The following is a 20,317-nucleotide window of genomic DNA, read 5'->3' on the forward strand; positions in this document are numbered from 1 at the left end:
ACCCAGCTGCCCCTAATTTCTGTATTTTTTTAAACAATAACTTTAAATTCCATCTTCTCTTTCTAAGAAAATTCATATTAGGAGCAAGATTAGCAAGGACAGAGAATCCTCATAATTATGCTCTTGAGGCAATTTCTGTCCTAAGGGAGAAAGAGAATGAGGAATCAGTAAGGCTCTGAATTACCAAAGAGCTTTGCCATATAGCATCCCATGTGCTCAAGGGCAGATTGGGGAGTATCTTTGATCTCCATTCACATAGGGAAGGGCTATCAGGGCTCCCTGTGCTGAGGTCACAATGCTCAACAAACTGAAATGCTAAATGGTCATGTGCTGCTTTCATAAAACTAGTTAAGAGTAAAATCCAAGTTGGTAGTTCAAAATCAAAATTTTTATTTTCATACACATATACATATGTACAGCTACATGTTTCTGTGTATAGAAAGATAGATGGATGGATAGTCACATGGGCCCTTCCATTTACAGTTCTAAACTCTAATTCTCTTTTATGCTTGAATCAGCACCATAAAAGCATATTAACTTGTAATTATAGTTAATGATTGAGCTTTTTTCTTATGATTATGAAGTTTATCTTGATAGAGTGCTTGACAATTCATAATGTGCTCCCTTCAAAACAAATTCTTCTAGACCATTCTTTGTCTCCATGAATCAGCAGCCTTATCTTCTTAATTCCATCTGCTAATACCATCAGTCTATTTCCTTATTGCCTGGTTCTGTCTTTTCTCATTGGGTTCAGCACCTGGTTACAGCCTTTCTCTCTAACTCAATCTCTGCCCTCATCCCTGGGCAGAAACATTTTGATGTTCTCATAAACACTTTGCTCTCCCAGGTCCCTATTTCTTCAGTTTCCATGATATTTATCCTCATTCTATTTCAGTATCTACACACATGGTCATGTCTTTTATTTCCCCTCATGACTGATACTTCCATGACTATGAATTCTACATTTGTAATCCCTGATTATAACCTCCAAGCCTTAAATCTGCCACCACGTCCCATTAAAAAAAAAATGTAACATCTCATCTTGCTACTCCTTCCCATTCAGCCCCTTTTCTGTGACTTGGTGTCCTCACTTTTCTTCTTTTTTTAACCCTATAGTTAATGAGTTCAGCTATATATTGTCTTCTACGTTTGAATCCTTTGTCTAATAATGCTATAGCTCAGTCAAACATTTGATGAGTGCCTGGTATTATGCTAGGTGCCAGGGATACAATTTAAAGCAGAACACACTCCCTACTCTCAAATACCTCATAGCCTAATGAAGGATAAGTAAGACAAAAAATTCAGGTATATACTGGATATTGGGGATAAGCAATAAATGGAAAACTAACTAGCATTAATGAGAATTGGGAATGACTTTTAGAATATGGGATTCTATCTGGCACTTGAAGAAAACCAGTGAAACTATGAGGCAAAGTGAAAGAAAGAGAAGAGGTGTTTTCAATTTTACTATAGCCCAACTATGCATTATATTGCTTTTTCACTCCTATTAAAATGTTAATGAAAACTTCTGGAAAAACATGGCCACTGGCCACTACAGATTTATGTTATCTTATCTCAGCTGGGCCTCATAGGGTTTATTTTATTTTTCCTGACTTACTCTCTATTCCAGTGACCCAAGAGATTGTCTCAAATCTGTCCTCTTCCATCTCCCCTCCTCTTCATTTCCTGCCAGGATGTTACCTCCTATTTATAGAGGGAAAAAGCTGCTATGTTTTCTGACTCTCCTCATTTTTGTTCTTATTTTTTTCATGATGATTTTTTATCCCTATTTTTTCCTCTTTGCTTCAGGTTTTGGTGAATGGCACTTCTTGCCAACACTAAACTTTATCTTTTTCTTGATATCATATTTAGTGTCTTCAAAGAATTTACCCAGTCACATAGTCTCTACTTCAGCTCAGGTCTTTATCTCCCCACAGCTAAATTACAGTAACCTTCTTGCTTCCTAGAATCTTCCTGCTTCCATTCTCTTTCTTCTTCAATTCATCTTCTGAATAATATAGTAGTATTTCTGAAACATAAGTCTGACCATATTATAAAATCTTCAGTTTCTTCCTGTTAACTTTAGTATAAAGTATAAACTCTTTAACTTGATATTTATTTCAGTTTCTTCATAACTCCAATCTACCTTTCTAGTTTTATTTCATATTCTTTACCATCATATACTGTATATTTAGACAAATTGGTCTCTTCTAGCTATCATAGAAAGTGGACATTTCATCTCCCTTCTTTTTTCCTTTTCACAGGCTGTTCCCCAATGCCTAGAATTCCCACCATTGCTATCCCAGCTTCTTAAAATCATTAGCTGCCTTCAAGGTTCTTCCTAACAATATATGAAATCCTTTATATTCATAGGAGTATTTTACCAAAAATTTAAAAAATGTAACCTCAGTGAATTCCATATAGCAGATGTAATAAGTACCTAATAAGTTGAATTGCTAAATAAATGTGGACGGTTAAATATTTTCTATGGGATAATATTTGGGTTTAAATAGATACATTTCCCTGATAGACTCCATATTGGATAGTTGTCCAAGAGTAAATAGGTTGTGTATCATCATAATAATAATTACAATAATAAACTTACATTGATCTCTCTCCTCTCATCAGGGCACTTTGCTAAATTTTGGTGCTATGCTCATGCAAGTCTTTTTGTCCAGATCATAAATGAGGATATATATTAAATAAGGCAACAAAGAATGCTTTTGTACAAATAATCGATTTATCAACAATTATTTATCAAATATCTGTCCTATCCCAAGCCTTATGTTGGCACTAGGAATACAGTGAAAATACTAAGCAATACTATTCACAAGGGATATATATTATAACGGAATAACACAGGTACATCACACACATATATTACAAAATGCATATATGTGTATATGCTACATATATGAAGGTAATAAATTGTAAGATGTACAAAATAGTTAAGGTAGTTTGAGAGTTTAGAATTTGGGGCACTAGAAAGGAGCCCATACATTTGATGATTATTGGGATACATCTTAAAAGAAGAGAGGGTATAAGGTAAATGTAATGAGGGTATTTATTGAAGATATAAAGGATGACCAGTTCAAAGGCAAAGAAATCAAAGATGCAGTGTAGTGTTTGAGGAAGATTAGTGGAATAAGATAGAATATGTAATAAAACATAATGTAATTTAACACATTAAAAACTGGTATTTTTGCTGTATTAAAGATAAGGAGTAATACCCAACAGGACTGTAAAGATAGGTTGGGATAAGGTTGTGTAGCTCTTTAAAAACTAAACAAAACAGTTTGTTACTTACTAGAGATAAAGACTAGAGATGCTAGCAACTGGAATTGTCTGAGTAGAGGAATCCCATGACAGATCTATTCTTCAGAAACATTTCTCTGTCAACAATGTGGAACAGTGTTTAGAGAAACCTGAAGAAGGAAAACCACTTAGGTGGTTATTACAATGACTGACGTAAGAGTTAATAAATTCCATCGAAACAAGATGAAACCTATGTAATTGGAGAGAAAGAGTCAGATTCAAGAGATATTGGGAAGGGAGAAATGGCAAAAATTGGCAAAGTATCAGAGACTGAGTGGTAAACATCATACCAAGGTTATCATATCAACCTGAGACAGTGAAAAAATGGTGGTGCCTTTGATTACAGTAAATAGAGAGGCTTAAAAGACAGGTTAATTTAGTCACAACAAGTTACTAAAAAAATCCTGAATAGTTTGGCATTTCAGACTGGGTCATTATGCCTCTTTTAGGAAGAGCAACCATTTCCTTTCAAATATGTCCCTTAGCTATCTCAGAGAAAGAGTAAGAGGCTAGGTATGCTTGAATAAGATATATTCTTATACTCTTTTCCTATAGACAAGGTACTATTTGTTGACATGGTGGTTGTCAAATAAATTATTAGAATTATAATTATTCTCTTTGGTATATGCCTGTTTAGCAAATGTTCTATATTTTGGTCCTGTGATAGAACTAAGATGAATCATATTCTATCTGGGATACTAGAGTCCTATATAGAATGAAAGGTCACTGTGGATGACCTTTAAATTTCCTGAGGTTGCAGTTATAAGCTTACTGTTTACATAGCATCTATCACATCCTTCCACATGCTAGAAGCTATAACTTCTATTTAATAGGGACCCCCCCTCAACTGTCAGTTCTTTATATTAGCACCTCTGAGTAGCTATAAAGTTAAATTCCAGGCATGTCAAGTTGTGAATGATAGTTGCAGGTTGGTATAGATAGTGAAATTCAAGTCTGTAAAAGATCCCATATTATGTTCTGATGAAGGTAAATCAAATTTAAACTGGGATTTTCAATTTAAGAGAAATGAAAAAAGGTTCCTGATCCCTTCACTCATACTTCTGTTTCATGTCATTCAGACACTTCACTAACTCTTCCTAACTCATATCAACCAAATATATAAAGAAAAATAAGCAAGCTATATACTATATTGTTAGCTCCTACTCAAATGAAGTTAACTTCAATTTCAGCAATTTTTAGAAAGTATGATTAAAAATATTTGCATGTACAAAATCCCAGTTGATTATTTTGCCTCTACCTGACATATACATAAGCAAGTTTGCTATGTTGTGGATTTCTAAGGCTATTGAGAAAGAAAGAAAATCTCTGTTTTTTGCAATTTGGGTGCACTGGTGTGAAGGAACTCAGTCAGCACAGTTTTTTTTTTATAACTTTATGTGAATGATGTTGAAGTAATATTATACCTTTCACAGATGAAATAGCAGAGTTCTGTTTCCGTGTAATCCATTTATAACCTTATATACCCATTACTCCTACGGGAAATGTAATAAATCTTTGTAATGTTCTTGAATGCTGCATTTTGAATTTGGATGTCTGATTTAGCAGACAGATGTGATAAAATGCACTTAGCCAGACAACTCCCAGGTGACTACAAGTGAGCTGAGAAGTTATTGTTCATTGGTTGTTTGAGCTAAAGTTAGCATTCACTCACACTCAATATTTTTTACTTTTTCTCTATGTTCTTCAGAAGTTATGATATGACTGAAAGATGTCAAATATATTGGGTGCTGATATTCAGGATAATGTAAAAAAGAAATACCGACTAACCAATTTCGTAGTGTTTATGTATTATATGTACATATGCATGTAACATATACTGTATATATTTGCTCTAAATTCATATGTACATTAAATGCATATATATACTTATATGTATGTGTGTACATATACATTTATAAGTCTCTGTGTATATGTGGAGGTACTTACATACATAGATACAAAGATACCTACTGTTAGATAGAATTGTACAATCTCAATGCAGAATCCATGCTAGTAATTGTGTATCTTACTGCCAATGTTTGCTTAGATCAGTTGTAATGTGACAATTAGTCATTGGCTTTGGTAATAAGATCTTCTTTCCTTATTTTCAGTGTGGTACAGTAGATCAAGGCTTATATGTGAACCTGACAGAAAGAAACCTTCAAGATGCTCAAAAGTTCATTCTAATGCATGAGGTAGTCCAGCCCGTTACTACAATTCCTTACTTCATGGAAGACAACACTCGGTTTTCTCATGTTGTAGTAGATGTCGTTCAAGGCAAAGACATGCTTTTCCATATCATCTATCTGGCTACAGGTAAGACTTTTCTGCAGGTGTATACGTTCTTAGTTTTGAAATTTTTAATCTATACATTCAAGCTTTGACTTTCTCTGCCTCCCATTTGTTACTATCAAACTCCTTGTCACCCCATCCCAATCCCAGAGACATAAAATATCATCTTTTCCTGGTTACCTTTCTATTTCTCCTCAGAAGTTCTGATCCTTAACAATCTATTTATTTTTTTTGGAAAAAAGATGTGATGTCTTATTTCCTAGTTACTATATAAATGATTCATAAAATAACATCTTTTTTTTTTTACAGAATCTAATGTATACCACTTAAAGTGTTTGAATTCCTTGTTGAATGATATTGTTAGGAGGACTTCTGATTTGGAGCTGTATGAAAATGTCACACCAAACTAATAACTTCATCCATAAGACAGAATTCTCATTCCACGGTCTTTCTAGGAGTATCCTAGTGAGCAAAAATTCTTTAGGTTAGCTCTACAGAAAATTTAAGTGAGAACTTATTAATTTATAAATGACAATGTGCTTTATTAAATTTTATAGTTTAGTGCAATTTCTGAAAGGCCACAGTATATAATTTCAAGGTTGAGTAATAAACATAATTCTGCATTGAAGCAACATGATATAAAAAATTCAACCTTTGAATTATATCTTGGGTTTAAGTCTTGTATTTGACACATACTAATTATATAACTGTGGATATGTCACTTCACACTTGTTTCAGGCAACTCTGGTGAAATTATAAATTATAGATTAATTATGTATCTGAACTGATGGAAGGTTTCCACACAGAGTTTTCTATAGCAATGGAATCACAGACCCAGATGAATAACACAAAAACAGCTGAAGCAACTCGACATAGATTATAGGACTACCCCAAAATTAAGATAATTCCCTCTATGCCACATAAAAAGAAAACGATTATATACATAAATGAAATCACAAATATCTTATATGTTTAACTTACTTTTCATATCTACATAACAAATCCCTTCCACAAATGTCCAGCCTCTCTCTACCCTCCCCATCTCATGTATTGCCCAGGAGACCAACATGCCAATAAACATCATCTTTCATGTTTTTACCTTTCTGTTCACTCTGTAAATGTAACATTAATAATTTATTCTTCCATTATTAATTTTGTAGCTATGTATAATGTCCTCTTGGTTCTACTTATTTTACTTTTCATTATCCCATGTAGTTCTTTCAAAGTTTTTTTTTTTTTTCTTTCAAATGAGCCTCCTCATTGCTTCTTATATAGACAGATGGGGTTAAGTGATTTGTCTGGGGTCACTTAGCTAGGCAATGGTGGAAGGTCACATTTGAACTCAGGTCCTCCTGTCTCTAAGCCTGGTTCTCTAACCACTGTGCAACCTAACTGCACTATTACTCTTGAGGCAATTTTCTTAAGATTGTACATGTCCTCATAAAATGGCCCCTTTCTCTGCATCTGATTATCTTATTTCCAATTCTGAAGAATTAAAAGTCAAAGGGGAAACTTGGAAATCAGTTGTTTAAACCTCTCACCAAGACCAAGACTAGTGGGTCCCTCTGTGAAAACTTTCATGGTTAGATCACTGCAGCTGATGGAAAAGACCTGATAAGAAGAGCAGACCCCTCCATAATAGCCAGTAAGCAGTACCACCTTCCTCCCTATACTATAAAAGCTCTTCCTTGCACATCTCTTTTATGTGACATGATTTTTTCTATTCTATCTCTATCTTTCTTCTTTAACAAGGGCACTTCTCTTTCTCACACCATCTTTTTTTTAAATCATTCCAACAAAATCAACTCATACTCAAGTTCTCTGTCTTTGTAGAATCCTTCTAAGTGCACTAATAATAATCAAGTTCTTCATCTTCCCATAGGGATGTAAACAGGTTATCCTTATTAACTATTTTATGATTTCTCTTTCATATTTACCTTTTAATGCTTCTCTAAAATCTTGTAATTCAATATCAGATTTAATTTTCTATTTACCTCTGATCTTTCATTAGGAATGCTTGAAAGTATATTTCAAAAAATACCTATTTTTTTGACCTATGAAAGATTACACTCACTTTTGATAGATGATTCTTCATTGTAATCCTTATCCCTTTTCCTTCCAAAATATCACATTTTATCCCCTCAGCTACTTTTAACAATTTAGCTGCTATATCCTGTATGATCTTGACAGTGGTTTCATATTATTTTAATTGCTTTATTTTGGCTTTCAGATATATTTTCTCTTTGACCTGAGAGCTCTATAAATTGGTTATAATATTCGTAGAGTTTTCAATTTAGGATTTCTTTCAGGAGGTGTTACATGGATTCTTTTAATTTCTATTTTTGGCTTCTGGATCTAAAATATTGGAAAAGTTTTCCTTGACACATTTTTAAAAACAGGGTATCTATACCCTTTTTTTGATATTAGATTTATCAGGAGGCAAGTAGCATATGCTTTATAGTCAGTGCTTTAGAATTATGATTGGTAATTGCATGGATTATATACTTCTTTAGGCTTTCTCCATTCTGCTTTATGAATGAAGACCAATTTTAACAGCAAATCATTGCTCAAAGTGTATGGAGCCAGCAGTTATTTAATGGGTTATTAATGAGAAGGGGAAAAAAGCACACAATTCTTGAACCTTAGTCTTATTGAAATTGTTTCAAAAAAGGATGAATTCACACACATATGAAGACATATATAGTATTTTGTCTCCTCTTTTAGATTCCCAGATATGTTACATCTATCATTAAATATGTATACTTAAATACACATACACATGCATATACACAGATATACATTTGTACATGTTGTATATGTGCATGTGTGTATGTTTTGTGCATTTTTCCCATTCATAATAGAAAATAAATTCCTTGAGGTCAAGGACTGTTTTTGATTTTCTTTGTAGCCTCCAAGCTTAGCATAGTGACTGTTGTTACCTAGTAAGTGCTTAATTGAGTAATTGACTATTCCCTTCCTCATATTTTGCATTTAACCCATACTCATTTTTCCACATATATTTCTCCACCTCTCTTCTTTCTGGGCTATACCCTTGTCTTTTCCCCTTGCTGGTTATGTGTTCCTTCCTTACCTCCAATTGGAATTTTTGACTTCTTTCAGCATTCAGAGCAAGAGCTACCTTCTTTATGAAACCTTTCCTGATAACCTCATTCCATCCCTCACTAGTAGGGTACCCTTTCAAATCTATCTTGCATTCATTTTAGATATATATGTATACATACATTTATATGCGCAAACAGTATCTTAGTATTATTATAAAATAGTTTAAACCACATATATTCCTAAAAGGTCATGGTAATTATACTCAAGGGTCCTTGGATCACACTTTGAGAACCACTAACCTAGATGATGTCAGAGCCCTTTTAGCTTTTACATTCTGTGATTTTTAATATTAGAGGAATTTCAAAGCCACCCTATGACAGAAATATTATGAAACCCTAATGTTAAGTATCTCTTTGGTTTCATAATTACATTTTTCAATCTGATGAAATTATTGAATGAAATCATTCTTCTTTAAAGCTTATTTGGTTGAACAATTTCCCCTGTTGATATCTTAGAAATGCCTGCCCTGTGATAAAGCTGTTGTAGCATTTCATCCACCAACAGAATGACGAAACAGAATCTAAGTCCAGTCAAAACAAACAGATCTTAGGCAAATTATAGCCTTTAACTGGAGAAATTATATGCATAGGCACTAGCTGTTTAAACAATGCAACCTCATAGTAATTTGATTACCCAAATCTATTTTGACTTGTCTTTTTGCTAGGACTGTTATTACTATATGGGTAAAAGGGAGACTATTGCATGCTACAGTAGCAGCTAGGATTTTCTACAGTATCAGAATATATCCAATATACAAGTCACATTATATGAATCATGCTTAATGTATAATTTATGAAATACAAACTCCAGAATTTCAACTTTCTTCACCCGTGAACCTCTATATATAGGGGCAAGTAGAGATTCAGCAGATAGAATATTGGTCCTGGTGTCAGGAAGACTCTTCTTCCTAAATTCAAATCTAACTTCAGACACTTAGTAGCTATGTGAGCCTGGGCAAGTCGTTTAACCCTGCTTGCCTCAAATTCCTCATCTGTAAAATGAGTTGGAGAAGGAAATGACAAACCACTCCACAACATCCCTAAATGGGGCCATGAAGAGTTGGACATGACTGAAATGAATAAGTAGCAACAAGAGCTTCTATACTAATGGAAGTTTGGGAACAAACTTCGTTTACATTTTACAAATTCTAACACTGAGTATTATCATTGTTTTTTAAAAAAAAATTGACCTGTGATTTCACTGAAGTTGAGGACTCCCAGTCAGGAAATTTCCTTTACCAATGCATGCCTGCATTAGCTTTGTAATCCATAGTGTTAGGGACTTGTGTGAGGGACTAAGAGCTCAAGGGACTAGCTTTGGGTCACCCAGCTAGTACTTTTCATAGGCAGGACTTCAATTCACATCTTCCTGACTCTAAAGCTAACTTTCTCCATTGCACCATGTTGCCACTCAAGCTCAGGTTATAGAACTTCCAAAACCAGAGGGGATTAAGTCAGGAGATAATAAGGAGTTAACAGAATGAGCTGTAGGGAAATGGCAAAAGTTAATAGAGTTTGAGTCATGCCACAAAATGATAGACCATGGTCTAGACCACCTGTAAATTCTTTCAAGATGACTCTGTATAGAAGGCATTTAAGGTTATTTGGACAAACTGGAGAATGTTAAATTTAGAATCTGTATGAACCTCAAGTATTATGTCTCCCATGATCACTTCATTTAATTATCACTGTTTTCCTAAAAGTGCATTTTGAAAGAGAGATCATATTTTGAGGTTAAATGTAAAACTTAGTTGTCCCCAAACCATCAGTGTATCTATTTTATTTAAAGACCAAAAAGAAAAATAAGACTTTTTTTTCTCCCACTTAGATTTTTTTTAACTTGAAAAGACTATGATTTTAAATAAACTTATATTATCTCTTATTCTGAAGACTTCTTCAACTTCCCACTCTGCTTTTTAGTCTTCTGTTTAATCTAAATACACTCAATCACCTATTGGTTTTATGAAGAGAACTTAAAAATTGTGACTAGGGGGACAGCTAGGTGGTATGGTAGAAAGAATTTCAGTCCTGGAGTCAGAAAGACCTGAATTCAAATCTAGTCTCAGACACTTATTAGTTGTGTGATCCTAGGCAAGTCACTCATCCATGTTTGCTTCAGTTTCTTTATCAATAAAAAGAGCTGAAGAAAAAAAAATAGCAAACCACTTCTGAATTTCTGCCAAGAGAATCCCCAATAGGGTCATGAAGAGTTGTACAGAACTCAACAACAAGGACAACATGAGGAGACACCATTTAATTTATTTTATTTGTATGTCAGTGTCTACCATAGTGTCTGGCACAGAGGTGCTTCAGAATTATTTGTTGATCGATTGGTTAGGTATGTTCTTCCCATATCCATTTCACTTAGCATTCACTTGAAGGCTGTTCCATTGGCGCTCCATACATTGAACCAGATTTTCTGTTGCTTAGGCACTCCCAAGGACCCTCTGTTTGCCTGATATGATCTCCTGTTGATCCATGACCAGGACAAAGTAGCTTACCAGTGTGGCATCATCTAAGGGAAACATTTTCTGCCTGTACCTAAAACCTTATTTTTTTGTTAGCTCATACCAAAATATAAATTGAATTCAGGAGATAGGGAAGGGAGAAAGTGTCCCTTGGGAGAGGCAAAGAGCCAGGGGAGAAAGGAGGGATACCTCCTTTAGCAACCTAACTTCTCTGGCAGTTACTACTACTACTACTACTACTACTACTACTACTACTACTACTACTACTACTACTACTACTACTACTACTACTACTACTACTACTTCCTCTGTTACTTTTGGGGAGAGGTAAGCCAGGTCCTGTCTCCTTGGAAAGGACATGACTCCACAAAGATGGTTGAGAAATGGAGGACAGGAGACTGGAGAGGGGTTTGATTCAATGAGGTGACACTTGTTTCTCAGAGGAGTTATGGCTATTGAAGTTAGAAATGCCCCTGTGAGACAAGATGACCCCTTGTAATTTCTCCCTTTCAAAGGGACATCAACGGTCAGCTCCCAAGGGTTTTGATGAGACCAACTACCAAGGAAAGAGTGATAGCTTCCTTGGTCAGTGATACTGAGTCACAAGGGTTGGAATCCAACCCCCTCCTTATGAGAACTTAATCCCCTTTGCCTGATTCCTAAGACAAAACTTAACCCAAAGTCTAAATATTTCCAAATGGTTTATTGAGGTCATTTGGGGCAGGTGATAGCAAAGGTATGAGGGGAAAAAGAAAGGCAGATGAAGGGGAGCCCTTCCAGTTGCCCCTCCTTGCAGATTGGCTTTCAAAGTCTGGAGACCAGAGGCTTTTTGTGCCCTGGCCTCTCCTTTTGCCTACTGCTTCTTAATCTTATTCTTAAAGTTGAACTAACTCCCAAGATGCAGTTCAAGGAACAAGGTAAGGAAGAGAGAGAAATCCCAAGGGGAGAATCTGGTTGGCTCTGGCCAGAGTGAGTCCAAACTAAATCCTTCTTGAGAAGTGCCATAGCTGTTGTTGAAGAGTCTCAGTGGAGGAATTTTGGGGTCCCAGAAGGAAGACTGGTCTCAACTGGATGGGCTCTTGGCTCCGCAGCCAGAAAAAACACCTTCCCTCTTCACTTTCCAGGCTGGAAGTCTCTCCTGTCAGTTGGCTTCAAAGTTCTAGGGAGCTCCCAGAACTCACAGCATTCTCCTCCTTTTCCCTGCCGCTTATCTGGACTGATCTGTCAGTGAGGCTGGCATCTCTCTTCCTTACCTTACATTACATATATATCTAAATATTTTCTTTTACAGTATGTAATCAAATCACCAAAATTTATAATTCTGTGTTTTGATTTTTCTTCTTTCCATTTAAAGAAAATAGGTATGCTATCCAATGCACAAAATAATAATAGCTTTTGGATAGTGTGACCTAAATGAATTGAAGTGCTGATAGCATGGTAGAGTGAAGTAAACAACAACAACAAAAATTGGAATCCAAAAACCTGGGTTCAAACCTTTGCTCTGTTACTAATCGATTTTGGCAAGTCCCTTAATCTTATTAGTATTCAGTTTCCTCAAATGCAAAATTAGGGTAGTGTAACAGATGACTACAGAAGAATCTTTGAGCTATTGTAATGCTGAGCTCTGTGAGAGCTGGATTTTTCTTTGTAAACAAAGACTATTAAAAACTTATAATGAAATGGAAATATGTTTGTCCAGAAGATATGACACTATATGACTGAGCATCCATTGCATTTCACCAATGGACATAGTACACTTTTATTAAAAGATTAACAAGAGTTAGAAATGCTTTCTTAGTTGACATAATGGCATTGTTTCTTTTCTGAATTTAACCCAGAATTGAATGGGATCCCCAACTTGAGTTTATTAGGAAATAAAAATGAGCATACCAGGCCAAACATCAGGGAAAACCTCAAGGAAAAGAAAGGTTAATAAAACTTACTTCCCACTTTGAAGTATATCTTATGAATGATATTTTAAAAATCTGTTCTCTTTTAGCATGTGAAATGTTTTGAATCAAACTAACATTTCCTTATAAAAATATGTGCTGTACTTCCCTTTGTGGCTGAGTGCTGACATTATTTTCATTGGCCCAACTGAATGACATTCAAGAATGAAAGTTGTTTAAGATTAAAATGTTTTAGCTGTGCGGAAGTGAACCAGTCAGATATGTTTATTGTTTATTTCAGGGGCTCCTAGCTATGATTTACTTTGTATGTGGCTTACGAGTTTAAAAGAAGCTGGATCACTGACCCACAAATTTTGGAATTTGGCATTATATTATATCAAAATAAATGTCATATTTTCTCAAGGAAACATTACTTCAAAACACTACTGTGTGCTATTTATGGAAGAGTCAAAGTCTAGAAAGCACACACGTACACACACACACACAGACCTGGGCATGCATGTTTTGAATCTACAGCTTTCATTTAGAACTTGTTGAATGCATGAAACTAGTACAGATTGTGGCCTGATATCAATGGAAAAGATATGCTCAAATATACAAAAACTTTGAGCTGATCCGCCTTGCCATTCCAGCAAATCAAGAAGTGACATCAGAAATAACTATTGCATTACATGCATCTGTGATGATTTAGCACATGAGGCTAGCAAAATCAGCAGGAGTTATTTACTGCCTTAGGATGAAGAGATGTATTTGAATCTTAAATGGACTGCACATAAGCACTGTTAGTTCACTTTCAGCTTCCAGATGCCAACTTTGCCCCCTTGATCATTCATTGAGTTGTTTCCAGAAGGCAGTAAAGGAACGTAGTGGAAGAGGGCATGCCTGTTGGAAGCAAAGTGTCTGAGTTATGTAGAGGCAACAAATAAAGAATATTCCATGAATGCATTGTTGGCCATGTGATAGAAAAGGCAATTCACATTAAAAGAGCATTATGAACACTATTACAAAGTACTATATAAGGCTTCTTTCTACCTGAGAGTTTGTTACTGTATAGGAAGTAATAGATCTTAATGGTAGTAATAGTGAATGAGACCAATACTGTGATACTAAGGAACACAGCTCTGCTACAGGATCAAGAATTCTTAGACAATGATGTAAAAGAATTTCCAAGTGGACTACAGAAATGTAAATATAGAAAACTCAGTTGTCTATGGATTGTTAACATATTTTCTGATTTATTTAACATTGATTACTACACAAATTCATGGCACAACCTAATAGCTAATATCTTACCCCATTTGACTCAATTTTCAGAGAAGGAAGTTGAGGTTAGGAGTAACTGAATGAAGAACCTATGGTCATGCCACTATAAAATCATACAATATTTGAATCCATATCTTCCTGACTCTATATACATAGCACTTATTCTAACACATATATTATATAATATTTTGTGCCATAATTATCTGTTTCTAATTTTCCCATTAAATTGTAAGCTTCATGAGGACAGGGATGTTTTTACTTTTTTTCTTACTAGCATGTATTAGACTTCTCTGCATATAGCAATTACTAAATAAATGTTTATTGGATGGATGAATGATGTTAGATCAACAGTCCTTTTCCTTGAAGAAATAATGTTCTAATAGGAGGGATATGGAATATACTCAAATAATTCTGATGCAAGAGAGAATGTGCTTAGAGCAAAAGAGAAAACCTGAGTTATAAGAAAATTTTAAAGTGGGAGAGATTGCTAAAAGCTGGGAGAATTAGCAGATTACGATGTACTAAAAAGGACCTTCAAAAGAGGAAGATTAAAACATATTGTCGTTGCACAATGTTTAAATTGAAGGGTGTTTTTAAAATGAAAACATCTATTGGACACAGCCCTTTTGGTACCCTTCATTTGCAGTAGAATATATTATAATTTAGGAAGTCTTTTCATATTAACTTTGTAGAAATAAGATGGTATGATACAGTGTAGATGACTGTATATGCTATGAAAATAAAAAGTTATCTGGAATCTGGTAAAAGGTCATTTCCTGATGGTGTCTGAGAAATAGAGATCCTTTTTATTTGGGATCAATTGGAAATGCTTGTAATTGTTTATGATACAATCAGCAAAATTTTTGTATTTACTACTATCTCCTTTAAAATGGACTGCATTTGCCTGACCTCCTCCATGCTCATCTTTTATTAGATGTTTATAAGACTTAGGCAGGAGAGATTACCCTTTCTAATAGGAATTAAAAGTGACTCTTTTATTTCCTTGTTTCTGTGTTTTGGAGAGAAGAATGATTTAGAAAGAAGAGTCTGTAGATGCAGAGTATTGTAGGGGAAGGAGCAAGAAATTTAGAGACCCAGAACATGGCTCTACCTTATTGAGGTTTGACAATTTCCTTATCTGCAAAACTTGGAGGATCGGTCTGACAATTTCTGTGTTCCCTTCCTGCTCTGAAACTATTTTCCTATGAATAAACTTAAAGTAAGACAATGAAGTTTTTCCACAGAAATTATTAATTTGAAAGGCATAATACCAAATTTAGGAATGTCTTCCCCCACTAGCAATGGGAAACACACTCCTTTTTTCTTCCTCCACACTTTAGTCCCTGGGCAGGAAAAGGGGATTGGGTTCATAGTTTAGGTCCCTATAGCACACAATTTAAGTTTCAAGTCCCAATCTCCTCCTCATGTTTAAGTTACAGGCACCCTGACTTCTCAAGGCTTCCATGCTGGACTGATTGGTTGTATTACCACATGTGTCTTGGCCCAGAGGCTGCCTTAGCTTGAACTTCTGGTTTTAGGAATCACTTCCACAACTGAGAAGAACAAAAGACACAGAACAGAAACAAACAGCCCTCTGCATGAGTCTCTCCCCTCTCACCAGTTCACTTGATTGGGGGTAAATGCTGAATAGAGGTCATCAAAAAAGAACAAGAAAAGATGGAGAAAAAGAGCATTAATGTGGTCTCACTGCTTTTAAAGATGCAGGCAGCCAATCAAGGGAGCTACCCTGACCCAATGGCTGAGGAGCCAGTAGACTCCATATTAGATATACTGGGAATATCCAAAAGCCCATGATGCACTACAAAAAAGTGCTAGTCTTGTTTGGCAATTGAGAAGAGAAATCTTTTTTTCTATACCAATCTCTCTTGGATTTACCTGTTCCTTGTTTGTGTTTTGCCACTAAAGTCTGCGTTTAATTGCTTTTAAAGAGTCAAGTTTCTAAGTCAAGCCCACCAGCACACAATTTACTCATGTTGAGGAGACTAGTGTACAGACTAAGTTAGATTGCTCTTCTATTTAAAGAACTAAACGTATCTCTCAAATCTTTCAGGGGAAATGGGTTGGGAAGTCACAGAAATTTAACACACAGAGTATATCTGTTCTTAGTTTTTAATAGCTGTGGTAGATAGAAAAAATAATATTTACATTAAAATGTATGTTTCTTTAAAAAAAGACAAGAAGAAGTTATTAAAGACTTTCTATGTGCTAGGCATTGTGATATACTCAGAGACACACTGCCTTTCTGAAGAAGTATTTGAGCCTAGTCCTTTGTATGCCTAAGTCTCTAAGCTACAAATACAAAACAAAAAGGATGCCCTTGCCCTCAAGGATTTTATATTCCTCATTCTGAAGGAGAAGACAAACCAAATGAAGGTGAAAAGAGAATTGGGACTGTGTGAGGACAAAAGATACTTTCCTGACAGAATGGTGTCTAAGTATCTAAGTGCTTAAATATGGAAAGTCAGACCCCGAGCCAAGAAGAGAATGAAAATGGTGCCTTGTGTTTCTTCTTCAAAATGGAATCTATGGAAGAACTGACAAATGGAAGAAGGGAGGTCCACATGCAACTAGTTTCACCTTCATAAAACTTGGAGAAACAATCATCAGTCATCTTTTTACCTATTTTAAAGATGATGACTAAAGGCATAAAGTTAAATTGGTTACTTGGGATATTCATAGCTAGTTAGTGGTAATGTTGTATTTTGTTCACATCTCCCAACTTCTAAAACAATGTAATTTTTACTATAAGCCACTGCTTTCTGGTATTATATATCACAATATTTCCCCCAAATAATCTCATTGAGTTATTTTTCACAACTCCCAGCTATTAACCTATATCAAGAGGAATTGAGGTAAAATATGTAACATAAAAATAGCATATAAATATATTGAACCTATGTAGCCCTAATTTAATGTAAATAGAACTGAAATAAGATCTGACATAATTCTGAATATGTGTCTTATATAGTTTTTTATTCTTTTGAACACATGCACACACTACTTTTAACCTAAAAAATATTACTTGTTTCTTAAAGCCTATCAAAAAACAGAGCCAAAACAAGACTTGTGATTGAAAGAAGTTATGAGATCAGAACCATCTCTGTTAATAAAGTTGAAAGGCAAGCAAATCTTCAAGCATATGCTGCACCATCTTTGGGAATTTGTGTTCCAGAAAGTTGAACTTTAATTGAAGTTATTTTTATAACATCCAAAAGCTTTAGTGTAGCACAATAGCGTATTGAATTCATGAGGGGGAAAAAAAGTGTTCTGGCCAAATATACAATTGCTATTACAAAACAAATGCAAAAAAAAAAATCCCCTTTCATTTCAAGTATCCTTTTGTTTAAAAAGTTTCACTAAACTAGCTCTTATCATCACAAGTGCCCTATTTTGTTAAAAAAAGGAAATTAAATTTTGTAACATCACATCAGTTTTAATAATTGGAATTAGGAGATATTCTTACAACATTTAAGAAAGAGAAATGTAATGTCATCTAACCTTAAATAACCCATTATCAAAGGAAAATAAAACTAACTTTGAAAAAAGAAAACGTTTATTTTAGATGATGATGATGATGATTATAAAAGAGGTAGTATTGGTGATTGTGATGGTGGTGAAAATGATAAACAATAGTAGAAAAGAGGCAGGCAGTATTGCATGGTGAATAGAGAGAAGTCTACATATCTGTAAGGACTAAGTTCTGGTCCAGACTTGATCCTAAATGGTATGTTGCCCTTGGATAAGCTAATTTAAGCTCTCAATACCCCAGGTAATTTTCTATAAAACTGTAAATTTTAGAGCAAGTGCTGATCTTCATAGATACGTTGAGTTTCCTCTACAGGAGTTTTTTTTTTTTCATTTAAATGTATATATTTATTTGTTTATTTGTTATATTAAAATATCCAGGTCACTGTCTTCCAGGAATTTTTATACACAGCAAAACATCCATCTCTTCTTCCCACTCACAATTCAAAACATGTATTAAAGACCTTTAAGGTTTACAAAACACTTTTATGTTCATTATTTTATGAATTTATGAAACATAAGTACTCTCAACATAACTTTACCCATTTTTATAGATAAAGAGATAGTGGTTTAGACAAGTTAAATAATGTGTCCATGTTGCATAGCTAATAAGTGGCAGACACTGAGGTAGTACTTGCATCTTCTGCTCTGTTTCATGTTCTGTATACTGTCATGTTATATACTGTGATAAGTCATGGCAGTTTTATAGCTATGAGGTCTAAGGAATAATTGCATTCTATTCTCCAGGGCCCATGTCTTTACTTGCTAGTAATATGCTGTATAGTGGCACATTCACAATATTTAGGACACCAAGGGACCATTTAATACATTGCTACAGTAGCACATTGGACACTGGGGAAGAATCCAGTCAAGTGTTTAACAGACCAGTTCAGAGAATCAGTTGTTACAGGGGCTGGTGATAGCTATCTATGGGTTAGCAATATCTCTGAAAATGAATAAAATATTAATTTAATTTTCTTTGCTTGTAGCTACATGCACATGGAATAGCCTTTATGTAGAATAGTAAATTATAATGCTTAAGGTAGATACATAAATTAAAATTTAGAAATAGTAGCAATAATAATGGTAGCAATAATAGCTAGATTTAAAGCTCTGTGTCAGTTTTCCTCTTTATCTCCCTAGTGGTTTGTACAAAGTGACATTCTTAATAAGTGTATAGTAGATGAGTGAATGATTACTAGTAATGCATATGCATATATAAAAGCATCCATATTTAGAGATAAAAAGTCAGAAACAGAGAAAATTAACACATTTTTCAGTTTTATATATATTGTAATTTTGGGGGGACTCACACTCCTTAGATGGAGAAATGAGGATTGAAGGCAGTGAGGAAAGGGTTGACAAAATGGCTTTGCTCACTACTCCCTCCCAGCATCCCTGATCAACTTGAGGGAGACAAAATGGAGATCTCCCCTCAGTGAAGGCATGCCCCTTGATGGTCATGCCAGCCCTCAAGGGTGGCAGGGAAGTCTTCTCTACAAGGAGAGGTATATGGAACTTCAATCTGGATATGTGTTGCATCGGGGTACTCACAAACTTCCCCCTCATGTGTTCTTGAAAATTGGCAACAAGATGGAGTCTACCAATGGATTTTCTCTCTAGATGTAAACAAATGAGATTGAATTCACTCTCTAACTGTTTGATTTAATTGATGTTTGGGGCAAAGGGTTGAGGTTAGAGGGATTGTAGGTCACCCTAAATATTTTCCTAAATAAAACTGATTACTGAAATAAAAGGTTTTCTTGTAGGCAGGGGAGAGGTAGGAAAAGGAAGAGCACTGCTGACCGATTTGAGTCCAGAATCTCAATAGTTCATGGAAATGAAAGTCTTTGAAGAAATTAGGTTTCTTGCAGCAGCCAGCAATGTTTAAACAGGAACCCTCAATATTAGGATTTCTTTCATTGACAGAAATCTCCACAGGTGTCTTGAATGACCTCGAGAAACAGCTCCTCCTTCTGCTCCCTTCTGTGTCTCCCCACTCAAGACCCTGCTCTCTGGAGCATTTCCCAGAAGTCATGTTTCAGTTCCCATATGTCTTTCTTGCCTCATGCAACTATCGATCCTAAAAATTCCATTTACCTCCAATGATTCTCCTTCCTACTCCCCATCATAACTATATATATATATAATATATGTGTTTATATATGTAATATTATTATAATTAAAGTTATTATCATGTTCATTTGCCTATAATTCATATATTTAAAGGCTAGATAGCTCTTTAGAGAATGACATTCACCAAGAAAAGATTCTAGATTCCATTCTCAAATGAACAGAGACAATTTTTCTGACTTCCGGTCAAGATGGCAGCTTAGAGAAAGCTAAAGTTCAGATCTCTGGAAACCCTTCCCGACTGAACTCAAACTATATGCTCCTAAGG

General features: G+C 35.0%; 1 protein-coding gene across 1 annotated transcript in view; it reads left to right on the forward strand.

The window, feature by feature from the left end:
- The window catches only part of SEMA5A (semaphorin 5A), a 657,936-nt gene that overhangs the window by 416,542 nt on the left and 221,077 nt on the right, over positions 1 to 20,317 (forward strand). Inside the window, exon 11 of the mRNA XM_007486811.3 lies at positions 5,427 to 5,631. Coding sequence (XP_007486873.1) covers positions 5,427 to 5,631 — 205 coding nt within the window. The remainder of the gene's footprint in view (positions 1 to 5,426; positions 5,632 to 20,317) is intronic.

Source organism: Monodelphis domestica, chromosome 3 (assembly GCF_027887165.1).
Source record: "Monodelphis domestica isolate mMonDom1 chromosome 3, mMonDom1.pri, whole genome shotgun sequence".
In the NCBI taxonomy this organism is placed as follows: Eukaryota; Metazoa; Chordata; class Mammalia; order Didelphimorphia; family Didelphidae; genus Monodelphis; species Monodelphis domestica.